The sequence below is a fragment of the Astyanax mexicanus genome, chromosome 1 (assembly GCF_023375975.1).
Source record: "Astyanax mexicanus isolate ESR-SI-001 chromosome 1, AstMex3_surface, whole genome shotgun sequence".
Classification (NCBI taxonomy): domain Eukaryota; kingdom Metazoa; phylum Chordata; class Actinopteri; order Characiformes; family Acestrorhamphidae; genus Astyanax; species Astyanax mexicanus.
The window spans coordinates 118519928-118547714 of record NC_064408.1 but is presented as its reverse complement, the minus strand read 5'-3'; the positions used below and the strand labels follow the sequence as shown (position 1 = coordinate 118547714).

At 38.7% G+C, this 27787-nt stretch overlaps 1 protein-coding gene across 1 annotated transcript in view; it reads right to left on the bottom strand.

Moving 5' to 3' along the window:
• Window positions 1-332: 332 nt before the first annotated feature.
• The window catches only part of LOC103029681 (inactive phospholipase C-like protein 2), a 156194-nt gene continuing 128739 nt past the window's right edge, over window positions 333-27787 (bottom strand). The window contains exons 6-7 of the mRNA XM_049467554.1: window positions 6369-6478; window positions 333-4332 (exon numbers count right to left, since the gene is read on the bottom strand). Coding sequence (XP_049323511.1) covers window positions 4123-4332; window positions 6369-6478 — 320 coding nt within the window. The 3' untranslated portion in view covers window positions 333-4122. The remainder of the gene's footprint in view (window positions 4333-6368; window positions 6479-27787) is intronic.

Here is a 27787-nt window from a genome sequence, read left to right as displayed (position 1 = left end):
TTCTTTATTATGTTTATTGTTTAGTTTAAAGTCGGGTTTGTGCTCTGCAGCACCTATAAGAATGGACTCTGATGATTGACTGTTGTCAGGGTTTTAATCAGTCAGTGAAGCACCTGTAGTTTCCAGCACGGAAATTTACCTGAACACACATCTCACATCAGTGTAGATTTATTCCTAATCTTTATTTTAAACACTATTTTAACAGCGTGGGGGCAAGGCGTGAAAATAGACTGTTGACCGGGTGTAAGATAGCAATGAACATTTCAACCAGCCTTGCGCAGGCTGTGCGATAGAGCTCATACGATAGAAACAACACCTGACAAAACACAGGGTTAAGAGAATGTATTCCACATGGTTTATTTCAGAGCTTTTTGGGCTTTTAACGGAGTAAAACAAAAACCAAACCATATTCCAATATTTCAAACAACCCCCTCCCTACCTCCCACCCTTCCCAGAACTGGTAGAAATGGTTCACTATGCTCAAAAGTACACAAACTCTTACAGCACTGAAATGTATGAAACTTTTTTTTTTCCTTTTTTCCTTTTTTTGTTTTTAGTTTTTGAGGTCCAGTCCGACGTCTGGAGATTTCTGGGTCTGACGAAGCTGTAAAATCTGATGGAAGTGGTTCACTAGGTCCAACTGTAGATTGGCACGGCGTGACGACGACGACGACCAATGGGATGAGCCAAGGGTGAATATTAATTAACCAGAAGCGATGAGCTGGCAGGTTGGCACTGGGCAGGCTTCAGCTTTTTTTTTTCTTTTTCTTCTTCGTCCAGGCAGGCAGAGGATTCTCGCAATCCCATAATCCCCTTAAAACTTCTCTCTCTATCAAACCCCTCCCACCCTACAACCCCAAACCAACCCCCCCCCAACCAATAGACAAAATCAATCGTCAACAACGAGGCACTATCATGTTTAACAGTATCCATATAAATAGGTTCACTATTATTTTTTTATTTTTATTATTTTTTTATGTCTTTTAGCAGGAATGGTTTAGAAGATTAACCGTGTCCTTTTTTTATTTTAAAGCATCCAGGAGTTTAAGAATTCCTTTTCTTCTCATGCTGTTTGCTGCTGCTGGTTGTGCAATCGATTGTATTCCAAAGATACAGCACTGCGGGTATCACTTTAAAAAAAGGCTCCTCTATAAAGGGGTTATAAATTAGTTATTAAACTGTTAATAATTCAGTTTTAAAGACTTTTTGGCAAGAAATTTATTTTCTTTGGGAACACATTTTAGACTAAAGTTTTTATTATTTTGATAACTTGATCATTTGGATTAGGTGCATCTTAAAAAATTAGAATATCATTGAAAAGTTTTTTTTTTCAGTAATTTAGTATAAATTTTAAAACAGAGTGATCTATTTTAAGCGTGTATTTCTTTTATTGTTGATGTTTATGGCTTACAGCCAATGAAAACCCAAAAAACAGGGTCTCAGAAAATTAGAATATTATATAAAACCGACTGGTACTTTAGGCAGTGTGGGCAGTGTGCCAAATCCTGCTGGAAAATGAAATCCACAGAAGACTTGTCTCTCCAAACCATCACTGATCATCAGTAAATTTTACATTTCATTTGTAAATTAAGGGAGCAGAGTCTGGAGGAAGAGTGGAGAGACACACAGTCCAAGCTGCTTGAGGTCTAGTGTGAAGTTTCCACCAATCAGTGATGGTTTAGAGAGACATGTCATCTGCTGGTGTTGATCCACTACTTTCTAAACTATTTATAAACCGGGCAAATTTTCTTTAATAAATATCATGTCAATTTTATACACTATACACATACTTATAACAGATTATAATATAATATAAGACATTTATAAAAATATATAACACATTATATCTATAGTTATTATGAATTATGAATTGTGATCATAATGCATTATCAGCTGTGTTTATATAGATGTTATATGTCAATACCAGCAAGTCTTAACAAAGCCTTGCTACAATTACTTTTAACCACTCAGGAAGTATTACACTTATGTTAAATATTATACCACAGTTAGTTCCGACCCTGCAATGTGATTGGCTGAAAGGCGTTTTATGAGTGGCGTCATCAGCTGGAAATGCACAGTAACCGAAGCTCTCCATGTATTACTCCGCCAAATACAGGTAACCTAGCAACAATGCAGCGCTTACAAACCAAACAGCGCAGCTACAAACAGAGCAGCAATGGAACTATTTTAACTTGCGGAGTTAACAGATCATATTTTAAAGTGACAGGTGTCCATCATGGGAATATACAGTATTACCGTATTTTTCTCACTATAAGGCGCACTTAAAATCCTTACATTTTCCTAAAAATCATCAGTGCGCCTTATAATCCGGTGCTTATGTATAAATTTTACCAGTCAGGTTGTAAGTATTAGCAGTACCCGCTAACCACGCTAAGCACTAGGCTCTTTTGACATTCAGAGGTGAGTATTATCGACCTGTAGCCTGCTGATAACCCAGGATAGCGCTGCTGGAGCAGCATTAGCAGCTAACTGCGTTAGGAGGTAAGTGTAGTGGACTGTAGTCTGCGTGTTTACCGTGGTAAAACAAGCCACGTGGCACGAACTGCTAGCTAATATCGCCCTGGCTTACTGGAACACTCAGGGTTCATCAGTGTAGCACTGTCGAGCGGCATTTACTAGCGCTAAGCACGGCTACTGCTAGTGGTTAGCTGCTAATGCTAATGCTGCTGCACCTAGCCTTAGTGGAAATCTGGAAATCTAAGCTTACTGTTAATAAATGGAAGCGCTTTACTGACTCAAATAAACAGTTTTCAGGAGAGAAATCTGTGCGGATTAACATGTTTTAAGAATTTCAGTTTTGTTTCCTTAGCTTAGCTTTACTTAACTTATAGTGTGCTATAAGCTATAGTGTGTTATACCTTTTTATAAATATATGTATAATGCCTTATGAATGCATTACAATGTGTTATACTATGACTATATTTATAGAGTCTAATAAGAGACACAACATTCATTGGAAAAACTTTATCATACATAAACCCTTTATAAAGGAGCCTCGTGTTAAAGTTGTACCCTATTTTCCATTTTTTCATTTTCCATCAAAGGACCACAAGTGGCTTACATTCACTCTCCAAAGAGGGGAAGAAACTAAAACTGAAGAAAAAACACAGACGGCAGAGCTTGGTTTCACCAGTCCTGATCTGCCCGGCCTTCGCACAAATAAAATATCAACTCTTTAAAACATCAGTTTTTTTTTTCTTCTTTTTTTTTTTGCTCTTTAACAAAATAAATCTCATCCGTTAAAATGGTGCACATAGCAAAAAAAGTAACAGATCTTCATATATATATATTTTTATATATATATTTTCACGTTTTTATATATATATACACACTATATCTATCTTCGGCAGACGGAACACGGATTAGTCCGTCATTGTAAACAGCTCGGCTCGGCTCAGCTCGTTTGTTCTCTCTCTCTCTTTTTCACACTATATCTCTCTCTTTTTCTCTCTTTGACTCTTCTAATCATTCTTGGCTCCAGTTTCAGGTCCTCAAGACATATAATAAAAATAAAATAAAATAAAGAAAGGTTGGTTTTTGTGCTTTATAGGCAGTCTTAGTTTGTCATAGGCTTAAAAACAACACTGCTGAAGTAAATTATGGATTAAACCAACTTCCCGAATCAACAAGACTCAGCGAACCAATCCACAATCCACAGGCCTCAGGAATCAGGAGTCAGGAGCCAAGAATCAGGAGTCAGGAATAAGGAATCAGGAATCAGGAATAAGGAATGTCTGACGGTTACAGGACACATCTGGGATCTCGGATTCTGGGTGTAAGTCGAGGCACTTTGCCCCCTTTAAACACTGAGACGACGAAACACTGAGTAAATTGATGGCAGAGACGCAGATTAAAGACAGGCAGATTAAAGGACAGCCCCGGGTCCTGGTGGAGAATAAGGCCATTGCTCCTTTATTACAACACCTCCTTCCTTTCCTCTTAATCCCATTTAAAACCTCTGCTGCTGCTGCTGAGCCACGTACAGCTTCCACCGCTACCCGCTCCGCTCCCGGTAACCCCTGCAGGTCTCAGGAGGGAGCGCTGGAGTCCGGGTTCAGGGATTCAGGGCTTCAGGGCTTTTGGAGGGACTGATAAGGCCCTTCAGTTCTCCTCCTCGTCGCTGATGTCCTCCTCCCCCACCGCCTTCTCCGGGATGGCCTCCAGGCTGCGGCGGGGTCTGGACTCGGAGCCTGCGGACGGGGTCGCCGCAGAGCCCCCCTTGGCCAGGTTGCAGGTGAGCGCAGCGTAATGGATCTGCTTCAGGTTCTCCAGCACCTCGGCTTTGGCGTGCTTCAGAAGATCCGCCTGACCCTGAGGAGACAAGAAAATGGATTATAAACAAATTATTTACAGATTTCTTTTGTTTTTGCATTTATTAGAGTCATAAGCCCTATCTGGACGGGATTAGTGTCTCGGGGTTTCGGACGTCCAGCAGGTCACTGTTGCTTAAAGAAGACAGATGGCCACCTCATGTTCCTCCTCTGTGATGGGATGGAGGGAGTCTCTCAGACTGACTCTACAGAGCTGACTGAGTCTTCAGCACTGATCCTCCACATATCCACTCAGGCTAAGCTAAGCGTGTTCTCTAATTAATTATGTAGTCTGGCAAAGCAGCTCGCCAGGATAAACAACAGAACTGACCTTAGGGGAAACCATCAGGGGAGCATGCATTAATCAAAGGGCAGGACCAGCACCTAGCATAATCTTTAATTAACACATGCAAATGTGACTTATGTGAAGGGTCAAACAGACATTATTGCAGAGAGACGGCCTGTCGCAGTTTAGATGAATATCGACCGGGCCGGGCTTTTCAGACCCGCGTTTAAATGGATTAAATCCCCCGGGTCCCTGCTGTCCACTCTGTCTCCATCTCCGTTATGAAAAGCCTTAAGTGGAGCTGAAATTAAACAGCTGTCCTGAGTGAAGCTGAACTTCAGCTTTAAACGCTTCACATAAAAACTAAAGTTCAACAGTGATGTGCGTTACCAATTACCAAGTCCAGTTACCAAGTCCCAATTACTGCTCTTAAACGGCACTTTCTCTAAAAATCTCTTTTTTCCGTGATTGGTTCTAATCCCACTGAGATTTGTTCTAAAACCACTTCCTCAAAGTGGGATTTGTTCTAAAGGCACTTCCCCAGATGTTACTGGTTCCAATACCAGTGAGATTTGTTCTAAAACCACTTCCCCAAAGTGGGATTTGTTCTGAAAGCATTTCCCCAGATGTTACTGGTTCCAATACCAGTGGGATGTGTTCTAAAACCACTTCCCCAAAGTGGGATTTGTTCTAAAACCACTTCCCCAAAGTGGGATTTGTTCTAAAACCACTTCCCCAAAGTGGGATTTGTTCTAAAAGCACTTCCTCAAAGTGGGATTTGTTCTAAAGGCACTTCCCCAGATGTTACTGGTTCCAATACCAGTGAGATTTGTTCTAAAACCACTTCCCCAAAGTGGGATTTGTTCTGAAAGCATTTCCCCAGATGTTACTGGTTCCAATACCAGTGGGATGTGTTCTAAAACCACTTCCCCAAAGTGGGATTTGTTCTAAAACCACTTCCCCAAAGTGGGATTTGTTCTAAAACCACTTCCCCAAAGTGGGATTTGTTCTAAAAGCACTTCCCCAGATGTTACTGGTTCCAATACTAGTGAGATTTGTTCTAAAACCACTTCCCCAAAGTGGGATTTGTTCTAAAACCACTTCCCCAAAGTGGGATTTGTTCTAAAAGCACTTCCCCAGATGTTACTGGTTCCAATACTAGTGAGATTTGTTCTAAAACCACTTCCCCACAGTGGGATTTGTTCTGAAAGCACTTCCCCAGGTGTTACTGGTTCCAATACCAGTGAGATTTGTTCTAAAACCACTTCCCCAAAGTGGGATTTGTACTAAAAAAACTTCCCCAGATGTTACTGGTTCCAATACCAGTGAGATTTGTTCTAAAAGCACTTCCCCAAAGTGGGATTTGTTCTAAAAGCACTTCCCCAAAGTGGGATTTGTTCTAAAAGCACTTCCCCAAAGTGGGATTTGTTCTAAAAGCACTTCCCCAAAGTGGGATTTGTTCTAAAAGCACCTTCCCAAAGTGGGATTTGTTCTAAAAGCACCTTCCCAAAGTGGGATTTGTTCTAAAAGCATGATGAGTGATGTTACACTGACTTATCAAGAGTGTGTAACAGTTTTTATAAACTTTGTTAATGCAACTTAAACAGCATCTAATATTTATTGCATATTTGAAAAATGTTTCAAAATAGACTTTTAACAGTGTCTTCCAGCACAAGAAACCCAGAAACGTGATGTGATGAGTAATAGAATGACATGAAAAGAAAGATAAAGATGCAGTCTGCAGTGTTCACCTTCAGTATGGTGATGTTCCAGGTAAAGCTCTCCACGGACTTGTGCAGCTTCCTACCCTTCAGACCCTCCTTTACTGCCATATCATGAAGATTCTCATGGAACTCCATCGCTGGAACACAAATCAGAAAAAAAAAATCACATTTATTATATTTATTCACATAAATACCTTATAAAAGACTAACAGGTAATAAAGTATATCGTGCCCAATCTGGCACACTCTATATACAACACATTGTAATGAATGATTATACACTGCCTGTAGACACTATGGAAGCAGCGAAGTTTTAAACACTGTAAACGTTGACTTGTAGTAAAATAATAATCTAGCTGTTACCAGGCAGTGAACTTTTAGGCAGAGTCTTTTAGTATATTAAAAACACAGTAATGTAGTGTAGCAATGTCACAGGATGCCACCTTAGTCAGTTAAGGAAACGTCTGCTGTGATAGAGCCAACCGTAAGTGCTGCCCCAGCCAACCGTAAGTGCTATTATTGTGAATGCAAGCTTATGGGGCAGCAACAGCTCAGCCAACTTATAAAGTGGGGTGCTAAGAAAAGCAGTAAAGTGCTAAAGTCACCTATCCGTTCTTGGATCACTTACTACTAGGGGTGTGTTTAGGGGTGTGTTATCGATTCATATAAACCCAGAATCGATCTTTAGAAATGACCCATTTTTCCGGTTTATCTCGAGAGACCATCCTAGCGAGCACCCTGCAAGAGCTGGAGGCTGGAGCAGAGGAATCAGCACTGCTGGGAGTTTGTGTAAAAATGCAATTAATTTTCTTCTGTATTTCCACTCAAACTAGTACATTTAACACTGTTTTAAATTGTTTTCATCTGTACTTTATTTAGAGTAAGACCTGACTGGCTGAATCCACCGTTAGCTTAGCGGGTTAGCCAAATCACCGGGGAACCCCTTTAGCTAGGTTTACTAGCCTTACATATGACTGGTGTGCTAAAGTACCCCCCGCCGGTGTGCTATAGCAGCGTCAGGCAGCTGTACAGTGTAACAGGTTTAACTGCTAAGACGGGAAAACTGTAGATTAACCTGTAACTGAGGAAGTTAATGTGTAAATAGTGGAATTATGATCGTGTTCTCTATCAAGCGCGGCTGCTTTTTACTTTACATTTAATAACGTTTTCTCTCTTTGCATTATTAATGTAGCTTGTTGTGTTTTTATGTTCACTGTGCTTATTATATTATCACATCTCTATAACTCGTGGGTCTGGGTTAATTTCACACTTTTATTTGCAAATAAATAAGAAATTTATGAAGCATGTTATGTTTTTGTTTTATGTAACTAAAATGTCAGTATATATATATATATATATATATATATATATATATATATATATATATATATATATATATATATATATGTTCATACAGCGCTGTTAAAAACGATGGCTTCCGAAGCCTCATTAATGTTCTGAATAATATTTTACTCACACGTAAACACAGTGGCGCAAAAAGGGGGTATGCAGCGTATGCGACGCATAGGGGCGCTGCACTAGAGGGGGCGCCAAATCGATGCCGGAAAGTTATTTCTAGTCGGCATTTTCAGTAAGAGCTGTTTGTTCATGTATTATAATACACAGGGGCGTCGCCTGGCCTGGGCTTTCAGTAGCCCCGAATCGTTTCGCTCAGCTCAGCTGTATTATTAGTGAGGAGACAGGCTGTGAATGGCACATCTTTTAACGCGAATCACGGAGCCAGTTCACGGATAAAGTTCCGCCTTTCAGGAGAAAGAGCCAATCAGCTTCCTGGTTTTGCAGAGCGAGGTGGGCTAGTAGGGAAGCCCACCACCCCACCACCGCCTCTCTGAGGAGAATTTTTGAGGGGTTTTGAGTTCTTGCACTGGATATTAGCGCTGATGTTAAAACATATCTGAAAATACGGCGATTTTTCTAAAAGAAAGGTAACTGAATTAACCATGTAATCTGTGATGATATGTTTCTGATAGCTGATTTAAAAGACTCATCTCTGAATCAAAACACACAGATCAAGGTTTTAGAATGTACCTGAGCACCCAATAACTATTTCATTTTCAAATGAATACTGTGTTTTTAGTAATTAAGGATTGCAGGATTACTGTAAGCTATATTTCACAAAAATGTATTTAGCTAACCAGTTATCTAGAAGCTGGATGTTGTGGATAGCCAGGATTTAGTACTATACTTAGTTTAAATGAGTTTCTTAACCCTGGTCTCGGCCCTAAAATTGTATGTTTTCCACCGGATCCAACTGATCAGCTAATAAACAAATATAATTAGCTGCGCTGAGCCCCGGATTTTTACATACCCGATAATACACATTAAAAAACAGAAGCACAGCACTAATCAGGCATGTTTTTTTTTTTTCGTTGTGGCGCGCGTCGTGACAGGTGCTGTATTTACAATATAACGGATCATAACAAGTAAGTAAGTAGATGGTGATTCATAAAACTAATAAGTTATACACCAGGGGTTGTCGATAGTATGTTTGCATACTCCTCAAAAAGTATGTAGTTGCACCCCTGCGTAAACATTTAAAATTATTTTAAACATAAAGTGGGCGTTTCTAACCCGTATAGAGATGTGAAGCACGGTGTCGCAATTAACTAAGCTACATTAAATGATATTAAAAAAATAATGCAAACTGTTGTGTTCTGTATAAGTCTATATAATATAAACACTAATATACACTAATACGTTTGAGAGCTCCTTGTATAATTACAACATTTAATATTTAAACTACAATTTTTATTGTAACTGAAATTTACCTTAACTAATCCAATTGGGACCTTGTGAATCGGAATCGAATCAAACTGGGAAATCAGTGACGATACCCACCTATACTCACTACTAAGTTCTGAACTGCCTCTAGACTGCACACAAGCCTAAGATGACCAGGTACAAAGCAATGCATGTTGAAACCCACACTTCACTACCTGTCAGTATGACGTATGAATCTGGGATGGGCAAATCTGGCCAGGAAAATGCAACCAATCAGACCATAGAGTGCCAGTTGCACAGTTGAAAGGAATAGTAATGATTGGCTGGGGCTGCTTTTAGGTTTGGGTGTGGCCTTTTAGTTCCAGTGAAGGGTGACGTTCTTGCTACAGCACATACAGACATTTCACACAATAATGCTTCTGACTTTGTGGGAACAGGCTGAGAAAGATCTTTTCCTGTTCCAGCATGACTGTGTTCCTGTGCACAGTGCAATTTACATGAAGAAAATTCTTGCTGAGTTTTGGATTTGATGAACTTTAATGGTCTGCAAAGAGCCCTGGCCACCCGATGTGGAATAAACTGGACCTGTTATTGAGCCAGGCCTTTTTGTCCAATATTTCTTTTGGCTAAATGGGCAAAAATTCAGACAGATCCTCTCCAATACCTTGAGGACTCAACTCTTTCTTAACAGAGTACAGAAAGATGTTATATATGCCAATAAGTGTTGGTGCAAATCCACATTAATATTCCCATGTTTAGGAACGGGATGTCCAACAATTTCTCCCAAAAAAATGTCGAAATGCATTATTATGCATAAATGCACAGAACTGTGCTAAAGTTTTAGGCACCAAAGCAAATGGTTAACATGATTTCTAAAAGAGCACCTTTCTGCTGTACTGGAGAAAATCTGGCTGCTACTGTTTTTTTGCACTATAAGGCGGTGCGATTATAAGGCGCACCATCAATGAACGTGTATTGTCTGGTCTAGTTTCATACATAAGGCTCACCAGATTATAAGACACATTTTAAGAGACACTATAAGGAAGCCTTGCCACTGGGTGGTGGTGTTAAATTTAGTAAAGCTAAGCCAAATAAACAAAACTGTAATAAAAAACATTTTCTTTTAAAGTCAAACGAGAGCTGGATGTTAATCTACACAGATTTCTCTCCTGAAAACTATTTATTTGGGTGAGTAAAGCTCTTATTCTGTTTATTTACAGTAAACTTAAGATTCCCAAGCTAAGATTTCTCCAGCACTAAGGCTGGAGCTAGCTGTTCATTCCACCTAGCTTGTTTAACACGGTAAACACGCAGGCTACAGTCTGATTTACTCGCTTCTGAACTGGTAATAAGACTAGCGCTTGATGCAGTTAGCGGGTAATGCTAATGCTGCTCCAGTAGTGCTAGCCGGGGTTAGCAGCAGACTGCAGGTCGATAATACTCAACTCTGACCGGCTAAAGAGCTAGTGCTTAACACAGTTAGCGGGTAATGCTAATGCTGCTCCAGTAGTGCTAGCCGGGGTTAGCAGCAAGCTACAGGCCGATAACACTCAACTCTGAATGGCTAAAGAGCTAGCGCTTAGCGCAGTTAGCGGGTAATGCTAATGCTGCTCCAGTAGTGCTAGCCGGGGTTAGCAGCAGACTACAGGTCGATAATACTCAATTCTGACCGGCTAAAGAGCTAGTGCTTAACGCAGTTGGTGGGTAATGCTAATGCTACTCCAATAGTGTTAGCCGGGGTTAGCAGCAAGCTACAGGCTGATAATACTCAACTCTGAATGGCTAAAGAGCTAGCACTTAGTGCAGTTAGTGGGTAATGCTAATGCTACTCCAGTAGTGCTAGCCAAGGTTAGCAGCAAGCTACAGGCTGATAATACTCAACTATGAATGGCTAAAGAGCTAGTGCTTAACGCAGTTAGTGGGTAATGCTAATGCTACTCCAGTAGTGCTAGCCGGGGTTAGCAGCAAGCTACAGGCTGATAGTACTCAACTATGAATGGCTAAAGAGCTAGCGCTTAAACAGTTAGCGGGTAATGCTAATGCTGCTCCAGTAGTGCTAATCTCTGGGTTAGGAGCAAGCTACAGACCGATAATACTCAACTCTGAATGGCTAAAGAGCTAGCGCTTAGCGCAGTTAGCGGGTAATGCTGATGCTGCTCCATTAGTGCTAGCCGGGGTTAGCAGCAAGCTACAGGCTGATAATACTCACCTCTTAATGGCTAAAGAGCTAGTGCTTAATGCAGTTAGCGGGTAATGCTAATGCTGTTCTAGTAGTGCTAAACTATGGGTTAGCAGCAGACTACAGGCCGATAACACTCAACTGTGAACGGCAAAAGAGCTAACACTTAATGCAGTTAGTAGGTAATGCTAATGCTGCTCCAGTAGTGCTAGCCGGGGTTAGCAGCTAGCTACAGGACGATAGTACTCAAATATGAACGGGTAAAGAGCTAGTGCTTAACGCAGTTAGCGGGTAATGTTAATGCTACTCCAGTAGTGCTAGCCGGGGTTATCAGCAAGCTACAGGCTGATAATACTCCCCTCTGAATGGCTAAAGCTAAGCTAGCGCTTAGCACGGTTAGTGTCTAAACTCCTGTATAATGCTGTACTTCAGTGGAGTGGTTTTACTGCTCCTTAATACCTGACTGGTAGAATTCATACATAAAATGCACTAGATTATGAGCTATTAGGTGCACTGACGATTTTTTTTAAGTGTTCCTTATATTGCGAAAAATACAGTACGTGGGTTAGGATTAGTGCTAGTCGTGTGTGTACTGTTCAGAGCTGAGTTAAAGACAGTCAGGACCCGCTCGGCATCTTTGTTCAAAAAGACAAAGCTGGAGCACCAGCTCCCAGCAGCAAATCAGACGCGTCAGCTTCCTGCTGCAGCGTCCGGAGTCCAAACGAGGAGAGTAAACGAGAGTGACGGGACAGGTGGCAGACAGACAGAGAGAGAGGGGGACAGAGAAGGAAAAAGAAAGAATAAAAAGAGAGATTGTTGTGGGTTGTGGGGGGAGGAGGGTTGGGCGAGCGAGTGAGCGTGGGCACAGTGCACAGACATGGAATCCTTTCAGACTGCATTAGCATCAAGACGGGCAGAGGAGAAGGGATTTGTCACCCGAGGAGCTTCCGACTCCTTTCTTCTCCAGCAGCTCCTCCTCAGCTGAAGGACGAGTCTGCAGAGAACGAGCCTCAGATCCGTCAGCTTTTCCTCCCAAAGCATCACGTCTCGCCTGGCCTGGCAGACTGTGTGATCTAGCAGAACTGCAGTAGAACTTCCACATTTCTTCAGACGCAGAAACCATTAAATATCTCAGCAGCGGGAGGGAGGGAGGGAGGCGGGGAATAAATGGGCCATAGCAACCAGGATAACCCTTGACTCCTCTCTGCCATAGCAACAGCTCAGCAAAATAAAGTTCACTAAAGTTCACTAAGATCTATAAGTTGGCGTTCATTGGACACGCCTACCTGTCTGACCAATGACGGCCAGCAGGGGGAGGTCTTTCATATTCAACACAGTACAGTAGGGGTGGGTGATACGGCACTAAAATAATATCATGATATTTTATCATATTTCATTCGATAACGATACTTTTGCGAATTTTATTAAATTTTATTAAATTAAATTTTATTATTGCATATCATATATATGACATGGCACACCCCTAACTGAGACATTAAAAATATATATACAAAAATTGTATCAGATTTGTAAAAAAAAAAAAAAGTCAATGATCCAAAATGTCATGATGCTGACGCACTCCATATATCTTCATATATCCAGGATTAAAGTAAAATAAATGATAATACTGGACTGATATAATCTCTATAGTCTCTAGAAGATTTATATGGGAAATGAGAACAGTGCCAATTCATAAACACCCATTTCAATTGGATATTATACAACAGTTAGGGAAACATTAGGCCTAGGGATGTATAGAATATTTGGCAACCAAAAATATATATAAAAAAAGAAATGTTACATGAGTAGTGAGGGACAGGCATGGTCAGTAAAAGAATGGCACCAAATGCAGTAAACAACATGCCAGAGAGTAGAGAGACAAAGCAGGGTTATACATGGTAAATCCAGCAATACAAGGTAGAAGGCAAAAGAAGAGTCAAAAAATACAAAAAAGGTGGTAACAGGTAATCAATAGAAGGGAAAAGGCAAAAGACAATAACTGGCGATGCAAAAAGTGTTGGTAACAAAAAAGCAAATACAAAAGGATGCGTCGCAGAAGAGCTAGGAAAACTAAATTCAACACTCAGCACTGAGCATAGCAAACTGAAGGGTATATATACAAGGGAGCACAGGTGGAAACGATTAGTAACTCGGAGAGTGGGAACGCCGCAATGTCACATGATTAGTGGAGTGAGGGAAGTCTGGTGTGGGTGCATGCTGGGAAGTGAAGTCTTTAGTGAACAGTTCTGAGAGAATTCCAGAGAAGGCAGGTTGACAGTGTCAGGGCTGACAAAAAAAAAAAAAACACTTTTGGTGAAAAGACCAAATAACTTAGAGCAAGCAATGACTTCATGAATTAAATTAATTTTATCACAAAAAGAAGCCAAGAAGCCACAGGGCTATGTAAAGATTGAACTTACATAGAGAGATAAGTCTGTCATTAACTCAATGAGTAATCCAGCTCAGAAAAACAGTTAGCGTCACAGCTAAACTGCATTAAAGCATTAAAACAAATATGGCTAAATCATTTAAGTCCAGCAAATCCTGATGATAGGATTTTAAATTAAAAGTCCTCTGCAGGTCTTGTTACTGCATAGGTCACCACTACAAAACATATGTAGTAGAAACAATGTATTGTGGAGTTTTAAATATTTTTAAATTGTAGTTTTGTAATTATTTTTTTCTTGGAAAAGAAAAAGAAATAATGAATTTAGGATATGTAATTTACACAGTAATGAAAAAGGTGAAAAATAAATACATTTTATTGTATATGCAAGTATTTAAGTCGCTAATTATTTAAAAAAAAAAAATATATTATATATATATATATATATATATATATATATATATATATATATATATATATATATATATATTTATGCTCAAAATAATATATATATATATATATATATATATATATATATATATATATATTGAGCAGGTGTTCCAGTACTTTTGAGGCTTATTTTCTATATATGGTTCAACCCTATACAACATTTAGAAAGTCGAATGGAGGACTATATCAAGCTTCACTGCAGGGAAGCCCGGGGCTCAGATGCACAAAGTAAGAGGCCAGGGGAGCAGCTATAACGGCTAAAGGGCTAAAGACTAATGCTAGGCTGTCAGACAGAAGGAAAAAAAGGGCTGACCTGAGAACGATGGTAAAATAAAAGGATGTCAGGCTAACAGCTAACCCAGACAACCTGCTAAAGTATTACCTTTATTCTATCTAGAAGTCTCGCTGAGATCAGAAATATCATTTTTTACAACAGAGACCAGGCCAAGACAGCAGCTGCACAGACTCAAACCTCAAACATTAAGAGACCACTTCAGTTTCTGAATCAGTTTCTCTGATTTTGCTATTTATAGGTTTATATTTGAGTAAAATTAGCATTGTTGTTTTATTCTATAAACTACAGACAACATTTTTCCCAAATTCCAAATAAAGATATTGTCATTTAGAGCATTTATTTATTTGCAGAAAATGAGAAATGTCTGTAAAATATCAAAAAGATGCAGAACTTTCAGACCTCAAATAATGCAAAGAAAACAAGGTCATATTCATAAAGTTTTAAAAGTTCAGAAATCAATATTTGGTGGAATAACCATGGTGTTTAAACACAGTTTTCATTTATCTTGACATCAGGTTCTCCTCCACCAGTCTTACACACTGCTTTTGGATAACGTTATGCTTTACACTCCTGGTGCAAAAATTCGAGCAGTTCAGTTTGGTTTGATGGCTTGTGATCATCCATCTTCCTCTTGATTATATTCCAGAGTTTTTTAATTTGGTAAAATTAAAGAAAACCATCATTTTTAAGTGGTCTTTTATTTTTTTTTTTTACATAAAGTGTTCTATATTACACCCTGCGCAAGATGCTCATTGCTGTCTTACACCCCATCAACAGTTTAGTTTTACGCCTTCTGTCTGCATTGATTAAATATCAGCAGTGCTTCTGAATAAATCTACACCGATGGGTGTGGAGGTCTGGAACTGAGGTGTGTTCACATAAATTTCTGCTGTATTGCTATCTTGGTGGTAAAAAACACAGGAGCTCCACTGACTGATTAAAACCCTGACAACAGTCAATAGTCACCCGTCCATTCCTATCTTAGCTACACTGTGTGCTGCATGTACCCCCCCCCCTGCTACTTACACACAAAAATAAACAGAATACAGAATAACTTTACTGTTCTCTTATAACCCGCTTCACAGCATGAACAAGCAGGTCAGAGTCCCTCTGCTGAGAAGCACTGCATTGTTAAAATAGCAATCTGCCAAAGTCAGAGTTCACCTGGCTCTTAAAGGGAAAGAAGACAAGTCACACTATGATGAATTAAGAGAATTAGAACATGCCTTTTGCGAGTTTCGAGCCATGGAAGATGTACTTTTCCTGTCGTTATGATAGCAAAGACACACAGAGGTTGAAAGCTCACTAAAATAGTGCCCACAATATGGTGTACTATTTGGTTGGGGGTTTCTATTGGATATTATACAATGCTTTCAGTCATAAAGTCTGGTTGTTTGGGAAACATTAAGCCTAGGGATGTACAGAATTTATTTGCCAACCAAAAATATAAACCAAAAATGTTACAAGAATTGTGAGGGACAGGCAGGGTCAGTAACAGAATGGTATTTGTTTATTTGTTGCTATTATTCTCTGCTCCTCAAGTAGATACTGAGATAAATACTTTTCCCAAAATCACCTTCAGCAACATAATCAAGGCAACTATAATAACATAAAATATCCTGTAGCAGTGCAATGCTAGGCTAAACCAGCATAAACCAGTGTTACATATTCCAGCCAATGATAAATTCCAAAGGGACAATAAAATCACAGCTTTGATCTGAGCCCTACATAAAACCTAAATCAGCATGCTTCATTCTGAGGCAAAATAACAGGGTTGTAAAAAATACTGTAAAAAACACATCCAAGTTCTTTTCACCCCAAACCAAAGTCACACACTTACTATTTATACATCAAACAGCAACTTAAAATACTGAATAAGTCTTCAGTCGCTCTGCTCCTCAACTCTCGAACTCCTTACTACCTGACCTTAGGAACATAAACTCATTTCCACAGTTTAAATCCACACACAAACTTTAAAGATTAATGATTTATATATAATACAATATTTTTAAACTTTTTGTACTATAAGGTGCACTGGATTATAAGATGCACTATCAATAAACATCTATTTTCTGGTCTATTTTTTATATACAGTGGGGAGAACAAGTATTTGATACACTGCTGATTTCTCAGGTTTTCCCACTTGCAAAGCATGTGGAAGACTGTAATTTTTATCATAGGTACTCTTCAACTGTGAGTGATGGAATCTCAAACAGAAATCCAGAAAAATACATTGTATGATTTTTAAATAATTAATTTCCATTTTATTGTGGGAAATAAGTATTTGATCATCTATCAACCAGTAAGAATTTTGGCTCTCACAGACATGTTACTTCTTCTTTAAGAAGCCCTCCTGTTCTCCACTCATTACCTGTATTAACTGCACCTGTCCACACACTCAATCAGTCAGACTCCAGCATCTCCACAATGCCCAAGACCAGAGAGCTGTGTAAGGACATCAGGGATAAAATTGTAGACCTGCACAAGGCTGGGATGGGCTACAGGACAATAGGCAAGCAGCTTGGTGAGAAAATGGAAGAAATGCAAAATAACGGATAATCTCCCTCGGTCTGGGGCGCCATGCAAGATCTCACCTCGTGGAGCATCAATGATCTTGAGGAAGGTGAGGAATGAGCCCAGAATTACACGGCAGGACCTGGTCAATGACCTGAATAGAGCTGGGACCACAGTCTCAAAGAAAACAATCAGTAACACTCTACGCCGTCAAGGATTAAAATCGTGCAGTGCACGCAAGGTGCCCTTCCTCAAGCCAACGCATGTCAAAGCCCGTCTGAAGTTTGCAAATGACCATCTGAATGATCCAGAGGAGGAATGGGAGAAGGTCATGTGGTCTGATGAGACAAAAATAGAACTTTTTGGTTTAAACTCCACTCGTCATGTTTGGAGGAAGAAGAATGATGAGTACAACCCCAAGAACACCATCCCAACCGTGAAGCATGGCGGTGGAAACATCATTCTTTGGGGATGCTTTTCTGCAAAGGGGACAGGACGACTGCACCGTATTGTGGGAAGGATGGATAGGGCCATGTATCGTAAGATTTTGGCCAACAACCTTCTTCCCTCAGTAAGAGCACTGAAGATGGGTCGTGGCTGGGTCTTCCAGCATGATTACGACCCAAAACACACAGCCAGGGCAACTAAAGAGTGGCTCCGTAGGAAACATCTTAAGGTCCTGGAGTGGCCTAGCCAGTCTCCAGACCTGAATCCAATAGAAAATCTTTGGAGGGAGCTTAAAGTCCGTGTGGCCCAGCGACAGCCACGAAACCTGAAGGCTCTGGAGGAGATCTGTATGGAGGAGTGGGCCAAAATCCCTGCTGCAGTGTGTGCAAACCTTGTCAAGAACTACAGGAAACGTCTCATCTCTGTAATTGCAAACAAAGGTTTCTGTACCAAATATTAAGTTTCTTTTTCTGGTGTATCAAATACTTATTTCCCACAATAAAATGGAAATTAATTATTTAAAAATCATACAATGTATTTTTCTGGATTTTTGTTTTAGATTCCATCAGTTGAAGAGTACCTATGACTTGCTTTGCAAGTGGGAAAACCTGAAAAATCAGCAGTGTATCAAATACTTGTTCTCCCCACTGTATAAGGTGCACCGGATTATAAGGCACATTGTGTAACAATAGTAAGAAACAGGGGTGTTGCCATGTTTTCTTTCTAATTCAGCGGGTCTAGCCACTGGGTGGCGAGACCTGTAAAACAAAGCTAAGTCAAAATCAAACGAGCACTGGATGTTAATCTACACAGATTTCTCTCCTAAAAACTGTTTATTTGGGAGAGTAAAGCACTTCAGTTTATTTTCAGTAAGCTTAGATTTCCAGATTTATATGAAGGCTGGTTGCAGCAGCATTAGCATTAGCAGCTAACTGCCAGCTAATAGTTAATGGCTAATGCTGCATGACAGCACTACACCTACACAGGATCCCTGAATGTTCAGGTAAGCCAAGGCGATATTAGATATTAGCTAATAGGTTTGTCCTACATAGCTTGTTTTAACACGGTAAACACGTAGGCTACAGTCTGATATACTCTCCACTGAATGACGAAAGAGCTAGCTCTTAGCATGGTTAGTGGGTAATGCTAATACTGCTCCAGCAGTGCTAGCAGGGGTTAGCAGAAAGCTACAGACTAATAATAATCACCTCTGAACAGCAAAAGAGCTAGCGCTTAGCACGGTTAGCGGGTAATGCCAATACTGCTCCAGCAGTGCTAGTTGGGGTTACAGGTTGATAATACTCATCTCTGAACTCCGCAAAAGAGCTAGCGCTTAGCATGGTAAGTGGCTAATGCTAATACTGCTCCAGTCTCGGTGCTGGAGAAACTTCAGTGAGAGTCCTGTATAATTCTGTACTTCAGCGGAGTGGCTTTACTGCTCCTTAATACCTGACTGGTAGAATTCATACAAAGTGCACCGGATTAAAAGGCGCACTGTCTATTTTTGGGGAAATTAAAGGATTTTAAGTGCACCTTATAAATGTGGTGCAAAAAAAAAACAACAGAACTTTGTATTATGTCTTTTTTGCACTCTATTATGAAATAAAATGTATTATTATTATTGTTAATAATGATAATAAACATACTGTAAAGGTACTTTATTAAAATAAGGAATTGTTCTGTTTTTCAGGCTGAGGCCCGGCAATACACACTTCCTATATATCACTTATGTGACTCGAGCTGAGAGATGTGAATAAGCATGCACGTCCGTTTGCATGTTCTGCAAGACCACCGACTGACTGATAAACTGATCAGAGACCACATTTTCCAACCTCTCTCTCTCTCTCTCTATCCGTCACTGACCTGAAACACCAGCAGGGGGAGTTCTTATGAGTGGGCTATAATAAATTCCACACAGGGGTGTGAAATGCACCAGTGGACTGACCTGCAGGTGGGAGTTCAACTGCATGCACTCGAGATCTAAGGCTATTTAATGGAAAATGTAATATATATATACACAGTAATAATCATAAAAAGAATCCAATGGTTTAATGACACTTTTCTACTCATATATAATCAATGACATGCCATGTGAAATTGTATTGTGTCCCATGACTTTTGCCACATTCAATGGGAACTAATGCAGGGGTCTCCTGTATTGAGAGTGGATGTGATTGATTTCTGCTAGAGACACATGGACAACTCTAACCAGATGCCGCCGGTCTTGATAATTCCCACCCAATGCCCAATGCGCTGTCCACTGTGGGTGGTAATGCCTTCTTATAATGTATGTACATACTGTGGAACTCCAACTCCCATAATTTACCTTCTCTTGCCATAAGAACACTAGCTCACTCAGTTCAACCTCACTCAGAAAGTAATTACAACCTTACAACTTATACAGGTATGACGGTTTACATCTGCTATACTGCTATCCCATGACTTTTGGCATATGGATGGTTCCTCCAGTTATGATCCTGTGTTTAGTAGTCTGCTCAAACATCGATTCTCAAATTCTCGATTTGAGAACATTAAGCTAATAATAAGCTCTGTATGTGTATCATTTATTGTTTGTTACTCTGTACCTCAGTTATGAAGCATTATAAAGGGTTATATAATTTTTATGTATTTAATGTTAATCCACAATGTGGAAAATAAATGAAATAATGAGAAACCTTAAATAAGAAAGGTGTGTCCCAACCTTTGACTGGTACTGTATATCATATCAAATACAGCAGGACATCCTCTATCTAACAACTCAGTGTCATTGATCTGTTATCAACTATTAGTAAGTAATCCAGCTCAAAACAACAGATAGTATTTCAGCTGACATGCTCCAAACCTGCAGAGGCCCGCTGTTAGCATCAAAGCTGAAGGGACACATGGAATTATGTAGTAAAAAGTAAAAACAAAAAGTGTTTGTCTAGAAGAGCAGGTTAGCCACAATGCTAAAAGCCAGACTGAGCTCTGTTAAAGCTGTGACACTAACTGAGAGATGATAACAGGTTGAAGACACTGTTTAAGTTAATTCTGCTGTTTTATATGGTATTTCTGTCATATTATCCTGCATGTCTGTATGTTGTTTAGATCTTCAGTGGTGAAAGTCAGAAAAGCAGCATGTTGCTGTTATTGTTCAGTTCTGTCACTTTTTGACATTAAAATCACTAGTTGAATTCATTACATTAAGTCTTAATGTATTGCCGCCTTAAAATAAAAAAAAATACAGCTCTAAAAAAATGAGAGATCACCTAAAAATGATGAGTTTCTTTGATTTTACCAAATTGAAAACCTCTTGAATATAATTAAGAGGAATATAGATGATCACAAGCCATCAAACCAAACTGAACTGCTTGAATTTTTGCACCAGGAGTAAAGCAGCATAAAGTTATCCAAAAGCAGTGTGTAAGACTGGTGGAGGAGAACATGATGCCAAGATGCATGCAAACTGTGATTAAAAACTAACAGGGTTATTCCACCAAATATTGATTCTGAACTCTTAAGTCTTAAAACTTTATGAATATGAACTTGTTTTCTTTGCATTATTTGAGGTCTGAAAGCTCTGCATCTTTTTTTGTTATTTCAGCCATTTCTCATTTTCTGTAAATAAATGCTCTAAATGACAATATTTTTATTTGGAATTTGGGAGAAATGTTGTCTGTAGTTTATAGAATAAAACAACAATGTTCATTTTACTCAAAAATATACCTATAAATAGCAAAATCAGACTACTACTACATACTTATACCATCTGCGCATGTCCTTGCAGGAGAGTGTATGTATGTATGTATGTATGTATGTATGTGTGTGTGTGTGTGCATCTGCTGGTATGTGTGTGAGCTCACACCTCTTCACGTTGCCTTTGATGTCGGCTGTAATAAAGTCATCACGGCGGACAGTAAACGTAATATTTAATGAGTGTATTGATTGTTTTTAAGGTCCGTTAACCTGCAGATCCCTCTGGAGTGTAAGTGTGTGTGTGTGTTAGTGTGTGTAAGTAAGACGAGGTGCTGTTGGATTTAACGGTGCATGACTGGGCTGAGGATTGCGGCGAGCGGCAGCACATGCACAGATCCGACTGCTCCTCATGGCAGGAGTTGCCTAGCAACGTACTGTAGGGTGAGGGTGGGAAAATCCAGCCCTCAAATCCGTGAGCATTCCAGCTTCCTCAGACCCACTGTTTCTCCACCATCACATGCTCGTATAACACAGCACACACACACACACATATATATATATACAGGGGTTGGACACTGAAACTGAAACACCTGGTTTTAGATCACAGTAATTTATTGTGGTGACGGACAGTTCTGGTGGAAACAGGAGAGTTGAGGTGCACATTGAATTCTGCCGTGATTTGATCAGCCGTGGTTTTATGTTTTTTGGATACAATCCGGGTTAGCACCCGAACATCCCTTTCAGACAGCTTCCTCTTACAGCATCCACAGTTAATCCTGTTGGATGTGGTTGGTCCTTCTTGGTGGTATGCTGACATTACCCTGGATACCGTGGCTCTTGATGCATCACAAAGACTTGCTGTCTTGGTCACAGATGCTCCAGCAAGATGTGCACCAACAATTTGTCCTCTTTTGAACTCTGGTATGTCACCCATAATTACAGGTGTTTCAGTTTCATTGTCCAACCCCTGTATATATATGTTTTTTTTTTTTATAATTAGAGTTTGGTTTACTTAGCTTAGCTTTATGTAAGTTAGATAACCCTCTCATTAACCAGCGGAGAGACCTGCTGAATTAGAAGGAAAACATGGCGAGACCCCTGTTCCTTACTAGTGTTACATAATGTGCCTTATAATAAATATATGATTCAGTATCTACTTTATAAAAGATTCTGTATAAAAGATTAGTCGATATAATCGACAATGTCGATTATAAAAATTTGTCGACTCCAAATTTTCACTGTTGACTAATTAAGTTTACACTTAACTTGGCTACAGATCACATGTTTCCTTACTAAATGTCAGCACTTTCCACATTTAATGGGCAATGTTCTGGATACTTGAAGGGCATTTAAATAAATAAGACAGAGAAAGCTAGAAAAAGCAGCCATACCCACAGCAAGTAGAGATGGAGGCCTTGGCGGAAATAATCGCTGATTAATCGACTAATTGGAAAAATAATCGCCAGATTAGTCCAAAAATACCAAAATAATCATTAGTTGCAGCCCTACTTTATATATGATAGATGATTCTGCATAAACTATAAGCAAGAAGTTAGATCTGATTTGATTAAAGAATCAATTAATAAAATAGAGGTTTTAGTTAATAGAATCAGGAGCCGCACAGGAACCTTTATTCTAAGTCTATGAGATGTTCTGTCTGAGGCCATTGTTTGTCTCTATCTGCATCTGCATTGCAATTAAGAGGCAGTTAGTTGGCACGGTCTTCTAGACGACTGAGTGATAAAGTCGTCAGTGACAGCAGTGCGGTCTCGTCCGGCGCTCAGTTTACCCAGGCAGAACATCGGGTTGACAGAAATGCTTTACCGGATTTGCATTTGTCCCTGAAGTGGTTAGAAAAGTGTGCACTTTCAAGCATTCCATTAAAATCCACCAGACCTCGCTGTCCACGCTCATTTACGGAGCAACAAGTGCATCGGTTCTCGGCGTCTCACATCAGCCACAGGGCGCTGGGAATCGCTCAGGCCTGAAATAATACTGTTATTTCCTGAGAGAACAACTCCGATGTGGCGTTGGCTGAATTGTCGGGATTACATAACATCCCTTTCTCCTCTAATAATGAGAACATGTTTATTTCAAACGCATTCATGAAGCTGATATTATACCCCTGGGACTGTGTCAAAATACTGAGGATCAAAGCATCCTTAAAGGCAAGGAAAAAGAAAGGAAAAATTCTTGTTTGGCCTGTTTTTAATTCATCTAGTAAATTATGACTGTACATGCAGCTTAATGCTACTACACTGTATTCATGCTAGATACACACTTAATCTAATGCAATCACACAGATTACACACTGACTGATTCCATCCAGCAAAGACCTTAATCACCTACTAGATTTAACTCCTAAACATATAGTAAAAAAAAAGAGCCACGAGCCCTTCATTTTACGATCTAGAGATAAGTAAGTGCTCTAAAAGATTCATTATCTGTTATAAATATTATTGTATCTATACAATGATTCAGTAACTACTACAAAAGATAATAAATGATTCTCTATATAATTATTACAGTAAGTATCATAAATGATTCAGTATCTTTTAAACATGCTATTGTGTTAACTAAAATGAATCAGTAACTGCTTCAAAGATATAAATGATCCTCTATCTACTATAAGAAATACAGCAAGTACCATACATGATTCAGTATCTTTTAAACATGCTATTGAATCTATTAAAATGATTCAGTAACAGCTACAAAAGATATACATGATCCTCTTATCTACTGTAAGTAATACTGTAAGTACCACAAATGATTCAGTATCTTTTAAACGGGCCACTGAATCTATTAAAATGATTCAGTATCATTTAAACATTATATTGTATCTACTAAAATGATTCAGTAACTGCTATAAAATAAATTAAATGATTCGCTATCTACTATAATTATTACAGTAAGTACCATAAATGATTCAGTATCTTTTAAACATGCTATTGAATCTATTAAAATGATTCAGTAACTGCTAAGAAATATATAAATTATTCTCTATCTAATATAAGAAATACAGTAAGTACCCTAAATGATTCAGTATACTTTAAACATGCCACTGAATCTAATAAAATGATTCAGTATACTTTAAACATGCCACTGAATCTAATAAAATGATTCAGTATACTTTAAACATTATACCGTATCTACTAAAATGATTCAGTCACTGCTATAAGAGACCAAATGATTCAGTAACTGCTATAAAATACATTAAATGATTCTCTATCTTTTAAACATGCCACTGAATCTATTAAAATGATTCAGTATAATTTAAACATTATATTGTATCTACTAAAATCAGTAACTGCTATAAGAGACCAAATGATTCAGTAACTGCTAAAACATATATTAATGATTCTCTAATCTACTATAAGAAATACAATACGGTCCATACATGATTCAGTATCTTTTAAACATTATACTGTATCTACTAAAATGATTCAGTAACTGCTATAAAAGACCAAATAATTCAGTAACTGCCATTATTACATTTACAGTAAGTACCATAAATTATTCAGTATCTATTAAACATGCTATTGAATCTATAAAGTGATTCAGTAACTATTAAAAATACTAAATAATTCAGTAACTGCTATAGAAGATCATAAATGATGTTCTATCTACTATAAGTACTTAAGTACAATAAAAGATTTAGTATCTTTAAACATGCTATTAAACCTAAAAAAATGATTCAGTAACTGCTAAAAGAGATTAAATAATTCTTTATCTACATCAAAATAATTCAGTAAAAGCTCTAAATGATTCAGCATACATATTGTGTAAGATTCAGTATCTAAAATAAGTAATTGAGAAACTGATATAAAAAACTAAGCATCTACTGTAAGTAATTCAGTAAATGTGATTGTATGTAATTAATGATTCAGTAACTGCTATAAAATGTTCAGTAAATTATGAATGATTCTGTATAAACTGTATCTACTATAAATGTGTCAGTATCTTAGATTTTTTTCAGTATATTCATTGATTTAGCATCCACTGTATCTAATAAACGATTCAGGAACTGCTGTAAATGATTCAGTGTCCACAATTAATTCATTTAAAAATATATATATACATACATAAATAGACTATATGTCCAAAAACTTGATAATAAAACACAGTGGATCAACACCAGCAGATGACATGTCTCTCCAAACCATCACTGATTGGTGGAAACTTCACACTAGACCTTGAGCAGTTTGGACTGTGTGTCTCTCCACTCTTCCTCCAGACTCTGCTCCCTTGATTTACAAATGAAATGTAAAATTTACTGATGATCAGTGATGGTTTGGAAAGACATGCTGATCATCTGCTGGTGTTGATCCACTGTGTTTTATTATCAAGTTTAAAGTGCAGTTTTGTTTTCCCACAAAATCTTGCAGCACTTCATGCTTCCCTCTGCTGCTGACAACTTTTATGATGGAGATTTGGATTTCATTTTCCAGCAGGACTTGGCACACTGCCCACACTGCCAAAAGTACCAATTGGTCTTAGTTATATAATATTCTAATTTTCTAGTTTTCAATAAAAGAAGTAAACGCTTTAAATAGATCACTCTGTGTGTTTAATACATCTGTATAATATATGAGTTTCACATTTTGAACTGAATTACTGAAATAAAGTAACTTTTCAATGATATTTAAATTTTTTAGAAGCACCTGTATTGTGCAATCTTAGTAAGATTTTTTTTCTCCACCAAGATTTCCCTGATATTAACTCTAATAAGTCTTTTAACAGCTGTGTAACTGAGTAACAAAGTAACAAAGGATATGCTGGCTCACGGATGGACTGTTCAGAGTTTAAGGAGCGTCAAGGGAGCGTGTATAAAAACCTCAGCCTGGGAGATTTTAGGATTTAAGGGCTAAAAATAGTGTGAAATAATAATAAAAAATAGATAGTGTAAAAGGAAACCCCTGTAGGCTGATACCTGGGACCACACTTCTGGAGTTTTTTCTTCTTTTTTTGTGATGGATTATTCAGGACTGGCTGTCTGTTGGTGCTGGAGTTTTCCAGTAGGTTCTTTAGGGAAATAGAGTTAGCACTGAGTTAGCACTGACCCACTTTCCCTTCCCACAGCCTCTCCTGACGCCCGCATGCTAAACAGATGCCCGGCCGATGTGACACGGCCACTGATCTGATAGGATGTGAATTAATTAAGGTGATTCGTCATACTTAGGGAACATCATACGTCGATATTTTTGCGGAGGTGATGTGATTGGAGCGGAAGGAGAGTCGTTTGTTTGCGTTTTGCTTCTGTCTTCCTGCAGACGCGGCGGCAGCACAGACAAAAACTGATGAAAGTGGATTGAAAGGTGTGTGAGTGTTTGTGTGTGTGTGTGAGTGTTTGTGTGTGTAGGTGTGTGTGTGGTCTGGACAACCACAGCGATCCTGATGTAGTGTGTGTTCACTGATGTGCCAAACAAAAGAGAATGAATATTTAATGCAGCCACAACTTTCCAATCGATACAGCCTGAGGTGCCGCAACAGCAGCCCTGCCTCCAAACAAACACATCCAGAACCTTCTGTTCAGTACTACTGATTCTGTAGACGCCATAAATGATCCAATATCTAAAAATAAAAAAAAGATTCAGTACATATTTTAAATGGTTAAATTTAAAGTGTTAAAAAAATGTTCTATACATGATTAAAAATCTATTATAAATGATTTAATGTCTAAAAAAATAAGATTCAATAAAGTACCATATTCTACTCTATAAGGTGCACTTAAAATCCTTTCATTTTTCCCAAAAATCCTGGGTGCGCCTTATATATAAATTCTACTAGTCAGGTATTAAGGAGCAGTAAAGTCACTCTGCTGAAGTACAGAGTTATACAGGAGTTTCAGTGAAGTTTCTCCAGCTTCAAGGCTGGAGCAGCAGCATTAGCATTAGCCGCTCTTTAGCCATTCAGAGGTGAGTATATAAGTATATAAGTATGCAACCTGCACGTTCGCCATGTTACAACAAGGTACATAGGACAAACCGCTAGGTAATATCACCCCTGGCTTACCCGAACACTCAGGCCGCTTATGCTAATGCTAAATGTGCTGCACCCAGCCTTAGTGGAAATCCGGAAATCGAAGCTTACTGTAAATAAACGGAAGAGCTTTACTCACCCAAATAAACAGTTCTCAGGAGAGAAATATGTGTAGATTTAAATCCAGCGCTCATTTGACTTTAAAAGTCAAGCCCCAGACCATCACACTACCACCACCATGTTTTACGTTCAGTATGATGTTCTTTTTCTGAAATTGTGTGTTAGTAGTTTTACGACACAACGGGCCGTTGTGTTGTTTTTGGTCAGCAGTGTTTTTTATCTTGGAATTCTCCCATGGAGACTATTTTCACCCAGTCTCTTTCTTATTAGTGAATCATTAACACTCATTAACCTTAACTGAGGCTTTAAGTGAGACCTGCAGTTCTTTAAATGTTGTTCTGGGTTGTTTTGGGATCTCCTGGATGAGTTGTTCATGCCCTTTTGGAGTAATTTCTTTAGGTCGACCGGTCACTCCTGGGAAGGTTCACCAGTGTTCCATGTTTTTTCTCCATTAGTGAATAATAGTGAATCACTGTGGTTCTCTGGAGTCCCAAAACTTTAGAAATGATTTTATAATCTTTTCCAGACTGATAGATGATCAATGACATTGTTTTCTCATCTGTTTTTGAATTTATTCAGATCGGGGTATAATAATGTGTGGCTTTTTGAGTTCTTTTATCTGCTTCATGTTGTCAGAAAGGTTCTATTTAAGTGATTTTT